General features: G+C 40.1%; 1 protein-coding gene across 2 annotated transcripts in view; it reads right to left on the minus strand.

The window, feature by feature from the left end:
- The window catches only part of CAPN3 (calpain 3), a 30,036-nt gene that overhangs the window by 15,038 nt on the left and 2,594 nt on the right, over positions 1 to 12,404 (minus strand). For both annotated transcript variants that reach the window (XM_044436845.1, XM_044436846.1), the window contains exons 2-11: positions 9,214 to 9,283; positions 8,872 to 8,990; positions 7,425 to 7,558; positions 6,756 to 6,924; positions 5,487 to 5,618; positions 4,702 to 4,785; positions 4,336 to 4,421; positions 2,697 to 2,774; positions 1,840 to 2,000; positions 1,386 to 1,555 (exon numbers count right to left, since the gene is read on the minus strand). In XM_044436845.1, coding sequence (XP_044292780.1) covers positions 1,386 to 1,555; positions 1,840 to 2,000; positions 2,697 to 2,774; positions 4,336 to 4,421; positions 4,702 to 4,785; positions 5,487 to 5,618; positions 6,756 to 6,924; positions 7,425 to 7,558; positions 8,872 to 8,990; positions 9,214 to 9,283 — 1,203 coding nt within the window. The remainder of the gene's footprint in view (positions 1 to 1,385; positions 1,556 to 1,839; positions 2,001 to 2,696; positions 2,775 to 4,335; positions 4,422 to 4,701; positions 4,786 to 5,486; positions 5,619 to 6,755; positions 6,925 to 7,424; positions 7,559 to 8,871; positions 8,991 to 9,213; positions 9,284 to 12,404) is intronic.

A 12,404-nucleotide genomic window follows, 5' to 3' on the forward strand; every position in this document is an offset into this window, starting at 1 on the left:
ACACAGCTCTTTACAGCTACCACTCACAGCCCAACTTCACAGTACTGACAAAGGTCTGCTCAATTTAATTCTAAATATGAGCATTTGTATCCATAAACAATCACAGAAGAGAAGGATCCGAGTCTGCCGGCGGGCCTGGATCCTCTTCAACATTATTCAAATATAGTCATTTAGGTTCAGGTTAAAGCCAGGAAAATGTTGCCTCTTTAGTGGTAAATGTTGCCTCTTTAGTGAATTCATTAGGCAGCCTCAAGCAAACTGTTCTCTCTCTACCTTTTCCCCTGGTAGCAACAGTTCAGCTCACAGAAATGTTGGCTTACAGAAAAATAATATATGCAAAACTCTTTTAACCCTCTAAAGAAGGGAATTATAGGATGCAATGTACCAAATCTCTGATTTTTGAAAATGCTGTGGAGACCTCTGTCAAAATGAGTGCCCAGGATAGTCAACTAGCATTACATGATTTTGAAAATGACAGTGGCGGGACCCAAACTGAGTTTTAAAATGGCAGGCCGATCAAAAGAAAACAGAAATTAAAAATAGAAAAAGGAGATAAAACAATGGCCCCTATCAATGAAGAAGAACAACACTGATACCCATGTTTTCTTCATCCAAGCAATTACTTATTCCTTAAGGGTAACTTCTGCTTACCACGTTATCTAGCCACGGAAAAATAAAAATGGTATGTTTGTAACTACTATTATCAGTAACTATTATCATTTAATGGTATTAAATGTTATCACTTAATACCATTTACAGAAATGCATTATTGGTAACGATGTATTGGATTTGGTCAGAATTCATCTTCAGGAAACAACCAACCAACCAGTAAATAATTATATTGGTAAATGCGACACTATAGTTACGGATATGTTCAGCTCTTAATTTGGTTATTATACAAAGGGAGCAGTCCTATGGCCTTCTGCAGCCAGTGCAGAAAGAACCACTCTGGCTGCCTCCCCAGAGGCAGAGTGGGGAAAGGGGGGCACGCTCAGGGTGCTGATGGGGAGGCAGATGTGGCCATCACCTAATGCCAGTTCTTCCTGGCTCCCCAGCCAGCCAGCCCCCTTCCCCTCCCTGATTTAAACCTCCAAGTTTGCATCTTAGGATAGGATTTCATCTTAATACATTTTTATTATTTTTCAGTTGCAGGAAGGATATGGGTATTTACTGTCTAAAAGAATGCTAGTTCTAAAGTTGCTCATGCCTGGTTGGACAGTTTTTAAATTTATGGTACTTGAACAACTAGTACAGTATTCCCTTTTTGCTTCCTTCTATGAAATACAGTCAGGTGGGATGTATACTTTTGGGTTGGAAATGGATTGGCTCAAATCATTTAAATGTACTTGAGGAAATGGAGTGAATTAACATTGGAATTAGGGTACCTCATAGATGGCGAAGCCAATTGTGAGAAGATTGGCTCCTAGGCTGCGTTCTTTCCTCCTATTTTTCTGCATAAGTGCAACTAGGAAACTGCACACAACTTCTTCATCTTCTGGATCATCATCTTCTTCTAGGAGCTTCAAGCGATATTGAGGATTGGTCCAAAATGTGTCTGCAAAAAGCATTAGTATGTACATTATATTTTGATTGCCTAAAAATGGCACATTTCAATCTATGTTAGAAGGGAGCTTTGTGCTTCACTTCTGCTATAGAACCCTTTTAAACAGTACGTTTGTGTGGATATTTATTTATTAAAAGATTTTCTAACCCGTCCACCACTAGCATCTCGGGACAGCTTTCAATTAAAAAAATATGTGTTTTGATACATTTCTCTAAAAATAACTTGGATTAGACCCATCCCACCCCAAATCCTCATCTGGCCTTCTTGGAAAGTACCTGGAAAGTTACGGCAGCCTCCAGCTGTGCAGCCACGCACCCACCGTCCTTCGGTGACTGAGACGGTCCATGTATGAAGCTTATCAGCTTCTAGGGTGTCAGGTGTGAGATTACAAATCTCAAGTTTTGTGAAGAATCTTAAGAAATCTTGGAATGATATCCTGAAGGTAGAAAGGATGGGGAAAAACAATACGCATATTATAATTTATTCCATTTCTATACTGACCAAGAGCAGATGTTTTCTGAGTGGGTCATAAATGAATCATAGAATAGTAGGATCAGAAGGGGCCAAGAAGGCCATCAGGTCCAACCCCCTGCTGGTGCAGGATGCCAGTTACACCATCCCACTCAGGTAGCTCTAGCTTCTCCTTGGACGTCTCTAGTGTGGAAGAACACACAATCTCTCTTGGCCACTGCTTCCACTCTTTTCCAGGTGTGGTCAGACTAGTGCAGCATAGAGGAGAATAAGTACTACTCTTTTTCTGAAGGTGATACTGTTATAGGGTATAGGATGTGCTTTGGATAATGACAACTCTATGGACTCACTCTGGGATTTGTTTGTTGGCCCCAGGAAGGAGGTCAGGCAGAGCAAACTGAAGTGGATCACCACATTCAGTCCATGGCACCCAGGTCGAGCCAGGTTATTTTGGTACCTGGGGCAGGAAATCTCACAAATATCTTTTTCCCCCCCTCCATAGCAGTAAGGGTACAATGATAAATAACAATTTGCTGTCATCTCATGGCAGCAAAAAACAGCTGTCTGGGGCACTTGGTTCACTCTGCCTAATGGCAGAATCAGCCCTGAGACCATAGGTATGTTTGAGAGCTCAGACATAGGCAGGTGAGTGGCGTCTTACCAGAATTCCCCGTCCTCTGCAATTTTATACTGCAGACGGACCTTCACTTCATTGTCAATACTATTCCATTCTTCTGAGCTGCAGTAAACAGAGAAGAATCTTTTTCAATATGCAATTGATAAAAAGAATGTCTCTTCTCAAACTATAAATTAGCACACAGCCTCGTCGGTTCATGAATTATGAATTAATGTTTGTTCTTCATTTCTTAGCAAATGTTGATTGACTTTAATTGCTTTCCCTTTCCTTAGAAGTTGTATCATGACAGAAAGACCTGCTCCATTTTTCTTATTGCCCACACACTGCATTTTTTGTGCTATGCTTAGCTGAGATATAGGCAGAAATTATTGCAAATAATAATCCCATTTGTAGATATTCTTTGCTTCTCATATTGAGGAAATTTCTTTGTAGCTTCTCAGGTCTCCCTCATTTGAAAAAATAAGGCATCATTCAGCATAAGATCGACTTCAGGTTCCAAGCAAAAACATGTTGAAAACTATTGAATCAAATCAAAACATCCATATTTTTGACAGGATCGTGGCCATCTTTTTACATTGCTAACATCTACTGTATTTCCCCAAAAATAAGCCCTAACAGGAAAATAAGCCCTAGCATGATTTTTCAGGATGTTCGTAATATAAGCCCTACCCCCCAAATAAGCCCCAGTTAAAATCATCAGCCAGATGGATGCATTTAGTACATCCGTTGCAACACATGACAGATGTACTGAATTATAAAATAATAATATTAATATATAAATACAAATAAATAATATTTTTGACATTAATACTTAAAATAAATGATAATATAAATTAAGTATTTGTAAATACCCAAGCGGGTTCCTTTGGACGAGAGGTAAACAACTGTATAAACAGATGAACTCGAGACTTATTGCCAAATGACCAATCAGAGTACAGATACAACTCACAAATAACGTGCACACTTGATAAAGAATAGATGTGTTTTATAATTTAATACATTGTGTGTTGTAACGTACGTACTTAATGCACTCATATGTTGCCACTCCTGTCTCGTAAGACTTCAAGTAACAATTTAATGGTAGATTGAAAGGGAATAATATTTTGACCCCCAGACAAGATGAGTGCAAAAAGAAAGAGCTATTTCATCGAGTTCAAGAAAGGAATTGTGGAGGACTCTCGGGGTAAGAATCTTACGGCTTTCGTAAGAAAAAAAAAGACATCACCTGAAAATAAACTGTAATGCATCTTTTGGAGCAAAAATTAATATAAGACCTGGTCTTATTTTTGGGGAAACACGGTACCTCCTTAATGTGCATTTTAGAATTCAGTAGCTATGAGAACCTTTGGGACAACCAAGTCTTTTTGTCTTGCATTCCTGTTCCTTCTCCTAAGGACTGAGGCATTTAAATACCAGAGGCTGCAAATCTGCACACTTAGCAGGGAATAAACCTCAATGAGTTCCATAACTCACCTTTGAATAAACTGCTGAATCTACTGCCACTGAAGAATATGATATCAGGTGATATGGAAGTGAAATTGGTAGTACTGAATTCACTCATTTTGGGGACCACGTTGTGGAACAATCAAAGTTTATTCAGTGGAAGTCAGTTATTCATCTTAGTCTAACACTATGGCTTGCAAAGGATTTGCTTTTCACTCACCTGTCACTCCAAGGTCCGTTCCATTCTACTTGCCCCCAAGGATTTCTTAGCCGTACCAGTTTTATCTTGTCTCCTTTAAATGTTATCTTGGAGGGGGGAAATGTATAATTAATTTAACAAAGAGCCACCTGAAATTGCATAGTATGCATGTCTTTTGCATAGAATGGACAGTGACATTTTTATATTTGCCTTAATCTGTGCTTTATTTAGACTATTGCCTTTCACTGATGCTAGTGAATATCTATTCCTTTCTTCCAAGATGAAGCTGCTTATTTTGTGTACAAAGACAATAACTTTTTCTTATACCCCAGCAAAGATTATATCTGGCTTGTATTTATGTAATAATAAAGCAAATTCCATACTCGCCTCTTCCACTGCTGTAACTGAATAGGCATGCCCTGTGACCAGCCCATTAGCCATGCGCCTCTCAAACAGCATTGGAACTATGGTCTGTAAAAGACAGGAAAAGCATGTTAACAGCTGTGTCCGCCACACGATTTTTTTAAAGGGCAACATGATCTGCTCTTTTACGTTCTCTTGTTCTGTGCCAGAGTGCCCCGAGGATGGAACATCTCGTTAGATACATGTATCCCCTAATATACATGAGATTCACTAATAGTATGAAAACAAAAGCTTTGCTCTTTCTAATCTAGAAAAATATCTTGGTATAAGGCATGTGTGAATCTCTGCAAATTGTCCAACTAATCCCTGGTCCAAACCTATATTTAGGCTGCAATCCAATATCTACTTTATGTATTAATGTTTTGATTATATTTCTATACTGCTTTTTTTCCAATGGACTAAAAGCAGCTTACATTATTCTCTTCCTGCTGCTCTCAGTCCTATTCCCACAACAACACCCCTGTGAGGTAGGTTAGGCTGAATGTCTGTGACTGGCCCAAATTCACCAACTTGACTGCCTGGGTAAGTGGGGACTAGAACCCAGATCGCCTGAGTCCCAGTGCAACGCTCTAACCACCACACCACACTGGCTCATTTAACTGGGAGTAAGCTCCATTGAACTCATCGCTTCTGTATGTATTTGTACTCTAAAGAACAGGGCAAATAATCAGCTATGGGTAATTGCTACAATAAGTAGAGCTTTCGTGAATGAATGACACTTAATAACTGCATGCTTGACAAATACAAACCCGAGATGTCTTTTCTTCTGTCCCTTGGCCTGAGTAATCTGATAAAGCATAATATTCATTCTTCATCATTTCATCAATTAAAAATGAAATGTTACTTGGACGAACACTTCCGTAAACAAAGCCTGTATGGTCCTGGAATAGAAAAAGTAAAAAGGAAATTAATAGGAATACATTAGGAAAGAATAAAACAGAAAAATAGTGATTAGACAAAACAATGTGGATAAGGACTATTTCTATTGCCCACATGACAGAAGAATCTGTGGTCTTCTCAGTAGTGCTTAGTGACAAACAAATAACAAAATATACTTAAAAGCAATAGTGACAGCTTTGTATCCACACTTATTTATTGACTATGAAGTTCTGTTTCATTCATAAAATAGCAAATTTTCTCATTGTTAAAAATGTCTTGATTTCAAAGACTGTGGATGAGTTCAATGTCCATTAATCTAAAGAAAGAACTTTAATTTAGGACACACTAAAATAAGGTAACAGGAAAGTTACCTCTGTTGGTTCTGCTGTTACATTTTGTACTCCATTATGACTTTATAAGACATCACACAAGCATTTTCTTTTAAAGAAATGCTTTAATGAGAGCAATATATTAACCAAACAGCACATCATTAAGAAAACATTAATAACTATAACTATACAAAATAATAAAAAAGAAAATTCTGTAATATAATAAAAAGGACAAAACTATTCCAGACTTTTACCATGTGGTCACCAAGTAGTTTACATAATAAAATATTTAAAAAACAGGAATAAAAATCACAAGTAATTCAAAGATTCAAAACATGAATTATAAAGCGACAGTCAATGTCACTTTAACAAATTAAATCACTCAAATTCTATTAAACGCCAGGATGCCTACACACGAATTTGGGTGGTGTGAGATTCATTTTCTGGGCAATGAGTTTTGCAGCTGAGGGGCTGCTACACAGAACGCCTATCCTATTTATAAGCCCTATCCTATTTCAGTCCATATGTGCAGCAACACACTAAGACAGTCCTGTACGTGAAGGTACTGTCACCCAATTGGATATTGGACTGTATGGACTGCAGCAAGATTCCAGTGGAATGGTGGACAGGTATGTACCGGTTCAGTTACATCTAATGCTCATCTATTTCCATTGACAGGTCACCACCTGAGTATGTGTTTTCTTTGCCTTCACAGAGTATCAGCAGTATGAAATTAACCCAGGAAAATCCTGGGATGACTCAGGGCCAGTTATGGACATGGGAAAACCCCTAGTATTTTCCAGGACATACCTCAATGGAGCAAGCCATGAGTGACCCTCTCTCAATGGCATGCTTCATGATTTTATAGGTGTCTTTAGGAGCATCTTTTATCTCATAGAATTCTGTCACTCCTCCTGTGAAGTCCTCCATGGCCTCAGTGGTGTTGCCTCCTTTTAGCGCCTCATAAGACCCATGAAGCCTGAAAGGAAACAAGAAAAAATAAACACTTTTCTCAAATTGCCTCCATAATGTAAATCTAGATATTCAGACATCTAACCAATTGGCATTATTTAGCTTCAGAGTTTTGACTGACATCAATATACACTATGCACATACAGTTGAACATGGAGTATACATACTATAATCTGTGCATACACATCATACACAGTATAGACAGATTGAAAGAGAGGGCATAAATACCTAAAGAAGCCTTTTGGATTGCTTGCAGTCTGACCTGCAGTTTCTTGAAGTGAAAACCTCTTTAAGGAGGAACAATACACTTCTATATAGTAAACTACACAAAGATGAAGCATATATTATTTGCATGGGACACTGACCTGAAGGTCATTCAGGAGAAACAGAATAGCTATAATGTGAGTCTAAGACGAATCATGGCACTAACATATATAATCACATTTTTAACACAGAGAGATAAGTATTTATAGAAGGATAGATGCTAAGTGAAGTAAATGTGCTTACTTTGCATAGGCTTTTTCCAGTAAAGCACTCCAGAATTCATTGTGCTGGGAGGATTTGGTAAAGACCAGATGCTTGCCATATGTTGGTAAACGGTCATCAATGATAACTTCCACCCAGTTTCCATAACGCCAAAACTGAACATTAAAAAAAGCAGCCGATTAGAATTTGCAGTATTTTAGCTGATTTAGTGTGCAACCCTATGAGCTTGCCAGATGGAAGCCTCCAATCTCGGAAGCTTTAGAATGCAGTATACTCTTCTGGGCTGATGCCAGTATACTAGCAGGAGCTATACAAGTACCATCCTCCTTCGCATTTCTTGCCTCTAGATGGGCTTTGAGCGGGCGGCTTTTGCGCCCATCTGGAGTGGTGGAGAGGCCAAAGGATATGGCAGATCCTCTCCTCCCCTCTCCTCTCACAACCCACTAGAACATCCCTGTTTCGATGGCTTTTCCAGCCTCCAGGATGGCTTTTCTGCTCTTTCTGAGCAGCTGCTGCAGGGCGTTTAAGGGAGGGATCAGAATGCAGTCTCCTTCTTGAAGTTGTAGGTGCGTCGATGGCTTCAGGAGGGAATGCCAACAAATTCTTTGGTCTTTGGGATGCTCTCCCAAGGACCATAGATATGCTCTGTGGTTTATTGTCTTTTTAATTCATCCTACAGCAACTGTTGTATGAGCAGATTTCTTGGTCTCATCACCAATGGAGACAGGTTCCATGGGGAAGTGAGAAAGCCGCTCCCAGGTATTGGCACTCCCTGCTAAGGTAGGCTGGTTGGCACCTATCTATCATCCTTCCACTGGCATACAAGTGCATTTTTTACATAGGCCAACTTTGGGCAGGTAGGCTCGCTTGTTGCTGAATAGATTTTTAATTGGTTTGGTGCTGCTTATTTCTTTCATTGGTATTAGTTTTAATTTGTTTTAAGCCATGGCTTAAGTAAATCCTGAGTTTTATTACTGCTAGCTGCTCTGAGTTCCATCTTTGGTAGCTCAGGCCATAAATGAAATAAATACAATCATGACAACGAGCTGGTTTACTAACCGTGACTAAGGTGGACTTTACTACTAATTTGCAGTAGCTTAGGAGCTCTTAACATAGACTTTTTACCTAATACTTCCATGTTATCATTCCACGGTTAGCTTATAAAGACTATCAGTGACTGCTCATCGGGATGGCCATGTATTACCTCCCGAGTCAAAGGCTGCATGCCTCTCAGTGCCAGCTGCTGGGAAACATGGGTGGTGGAGTGCTATTGCACTTGTGTTCCACTTGTGGGCTTCCCAGAAGCACCTGGCTGGACACTGTGTGAACAGAATGCCGGACTAGATAAGCCTTCAGTCTGATGCAGCATAGCCCTTCTATTCTTGCTGAACTGGAACATTTTTTGTGTTCCACAACACAACAAAACATTTTCTCGTGTTCTTGTGTTCAACACTTCCACAACTCATACCTGGAAGTGAAAGATCCCAGCATAGTCTTTTATGAAGGTCTGGTCACGCGGTATGACCCGAAACAACAACTTTTCATTCAGGGTTAGACAAGCAATGGCAGCCAGGAACCAGCAATCACCTCAGAGAAAGTAAACAGAGAGGACAAAGTATGTGTTGGAATTGCCAAGAAGGAATGGAGAATAATCTCTGATGAAGAATTAGTGTTTCTGTCAACAATTCTTTCTTTTGCCCTTTAGCATATACACCTAGTGCTCATTATTCTAATTAGAAAATGGTCTGCCATAAATTAGTTTGCTAATATAATGCCAACCCAAAACTGGTCAGTAGAAAGGATTTCATACCTAGTTCTCCTTGGCAAATGTCACTCCGGTTGGCGCCACCTATGATAAAGCGTGGATTTTCACAAATTTCCTGCAGAAAAGAGATACACTGCTGAGAAGGACAGATAGACCTGCTTGCTTTGATAATTAAGGAGAAAAAAGAACTGTGATCTTGCGCTGGACTTTGATGGAAATCCTTCCTTATTTTGTTCATGATCAAAACAGAACCTGTGGTGGAACTATCGACAATCATCTTGTGTCTGATAGCTGCAATGACCTAATGAAAGTCTAGTAGAGCACTTCTTTACAGTACATTGTAATCCACTTTGTTGGGATGGGGGTTAACCTGAAAAGTGGGGTGGAAAGCTATTAAATCCAATAATATCAGGTATATGAAGAATCTTACCAGTTTCTTCATATACCTTTCAGTTTGAGGCAAAATATGTTTGGAGGGGAAAATGCTATAAGGAAACTGTTACCTTCTCTGACATGGAGTGAAGAAAGGAAGAACACTGGATCTAGTGAAGTCAGAGTTAGGGGAAGGAGAGAGAGTGCTGGGGTACCTTGTGTGAGGCATAATTGTGGAATTTCCACAGCTCATGTGCCTCCCTTGATTGGTTCTCTGACAATAAATTATTCCGCTTCTTCTCCCAGGAGTTCCACAGAGGCGCATTAAGGTACTCTTCACATCCACTGCTGTTGGCAAGGAGTCACAGCATTTCAGACAATGGATGCAGGAGGAAGGCATTCTGCTTTTCCTTTCCATTTGCTCATTTAGTTCAACAATGAGCCGTTGATTTAAGAGCAAAGGATGGGATTCTGGGGCTAACTGGTGCTTCCCTTTTTTGGAAACGGAATACACCACCCCTAAAGAGGTGGCCCAAGTTATTCTTTTTCTTTCCCAGGATACACTAAGTAACACCTGCACTGTTTAGCAAAACTAACCTTGCCAGGTTCAAATAAAATATAAACTCTCCCCCAAAAAGGGACTCTTGCATGAGCCTGTTCCAAATCATTGCGCTGTGTTCAGGAGAGCCTCTGAACCAGCTGAGAAATCTGAGGGACATACAGTAGCTGAGTATTGGAATCCTGAAATGCATCTAAAATGGCTACAAATTGTGCAAGAACAGTTCTGTTGACTCTTGATGATACAGAGATGTGCAAACTATACCTAGGAGTTGCATATTAACATGAATCATATAAGGAAAGGTTATAGTGGTGGTAATAATGGCAATAAGACATGGTAGTCTGGTTTTTGAGATGACTAGGTGCACCCTCAGTTGTTCACCCGTTCCACCCCTCCCTTCCCAGTCCTCCTGTGAGTAACCCAGGGGACACCATAGCAAGAGTGACTTGTCTCCTCCTTCCCTGTGGTGACTGTGAGCTGTTTGTGGCCACCTGCTGCTTTTTTGCACTTTACCCCCCAAATGCAAACGGTACAGCAAGTAGAACCCTGGGCATTACCTCAGAGAGGATTCAAATAGCTCCCTCTACCTTTTACTTTCTCTTGACAGCTGTTGAAAGGTAGATTATCAAGAGAAAGCAAAGGCAAAGTGATTTATGCTTGCAAAGATGGCGATGATGTGATCGACACACTCTTTGCAGCAAGAACCTCAACATCATTTATTTTGTCATGACAATCTACAGGCTGACACATATTTTGTATTGCCAAAACACTGGGCCCCCTTCAAAAAGAGATTCTGTCAGGGCAATGAGGGTTTTTGGCAATGCTTTTTTTGTAAAAAAAAAAAAAAAAAAGGTGCTGGAGCTCATGCCTTCGAGTCACATTTTTACACTAAAAAAGATGTTCAATTCACCAACTTTTTTTGAAATAAAGAACTTATTTACCTTTTGCACGTAGCCAGTCACTCTACACATACATAAACGTAATGGTTGCCGCCGGCAGTAAGCACTCAGTGTGTGACCACACACACCAATCCCAAGCTGAGCAGCGTCCCAAGCCGAGCAGCACCCTCACAATCAGCATGGACACACAAGCAGCCCGCAGGCACTATTTTAATAATTTTTGCCGCTGACCTGCTACACCCGACAGGCGATTCAAAATCACTTTGTAAAATCCATTGGAAAAATCCGTCAAAAAAAGATGCCGGAACACTGTTCCGGTGCGTTCTGTGACAAAAAAGCCCTGGTTTTTGGAGTGGGATATGTAGAGCAGAATGTCCTTGCCAAAAACCACCCAGTTGTCAAGAAGCAGCACAGAGAAAAACCTATTTGGAGACTGATTTGGCAATGTCCAGGGTTGGTACTTGCTGCATCTTGGCAGCAGATAGCTCCCCAGGCCGAAATGTCAAATTCTTGCAGCTGTGCAATTGCAATTGCTCATTCGGATGTTATTTAACTATTGCATATTAAAATACCTCTCTTGGAAGATGCTTTTGTAATGGCATTTTCATTCTTTGTTCATGGAGCACCTAACATGTGAGACTAGGTTTGATCAATCAGAGGCACACCCTGGGCCAGTTAGTACAAACACAGCTAGCAAAATAGTCACTTGACTTTTTAACCTGTTGCATTGCCTCTTCGATTCCCCTTGCTGGTGCAGCTTGCCATGTTGACCAAACCCAAGGCTTCTTTGGTGGTAGTGGAGGGACAGGAACCCTCAAATAACTCAACTCTGCTCCCTCAAATAAGCCATGGTGTCAGGGCTTCGATGATAAGGCAAACCACATCAGCAAGATTAATTAAGGAAATCCAACTGGCACATGCAATGGCGTGAACAAGCCACTGTGGCTTGTAAACCAAGCAGTGATCATGCAAACTGGATCATCATCTGGATCAGCTATTGAAGAGAGGGGTGTCAGTTCTTGAAAGCCAGGGCCACCTTGTCTCAAAGCAATCACAGTATCGATAAAAGATAATGAGACACCTGAACTGTTATTTCAGAGCTGGAAAAGCACAATCATGTATTTTAAAACAGAAGCTGATGGTTCTGCCTGGCATTGAAATCTGCCTAGTAAATTTTAGATCTAGATCCTGAATTCAGTTAAAACCATTGCCAACTAAAAAGCACCTTTTGAGGACTGAAGAAACAACAAAATGATAGCCTTTAAAATCCTGATATTTTCAAGATATCGCACTTTTTTTTTTTTTTTGCACCTATGCCTTTTGATTTGGAATGGAAAGATGACTTGATTATTACTGGCAACTTTTAAATGACATCAACCTTTAAATCATATAAGAAGCCTACTCAC

Source organism: Varanus komodoensis, unplaced genomic scaffold (assembly GCF_004798865.1).
Source record: "Varanus komodoensis strain SLA01 unplaced genomic scaffold, ASM479886v1 scaffold3, whole genome shotgun sequence".
In the NCBI taxonomy this organism is placed as follows: Eukaryota; Metazoa; Chordata; class Lepidosauria; order Squamata; family Varanidae; genus Varanus; species Varanus komodoensis.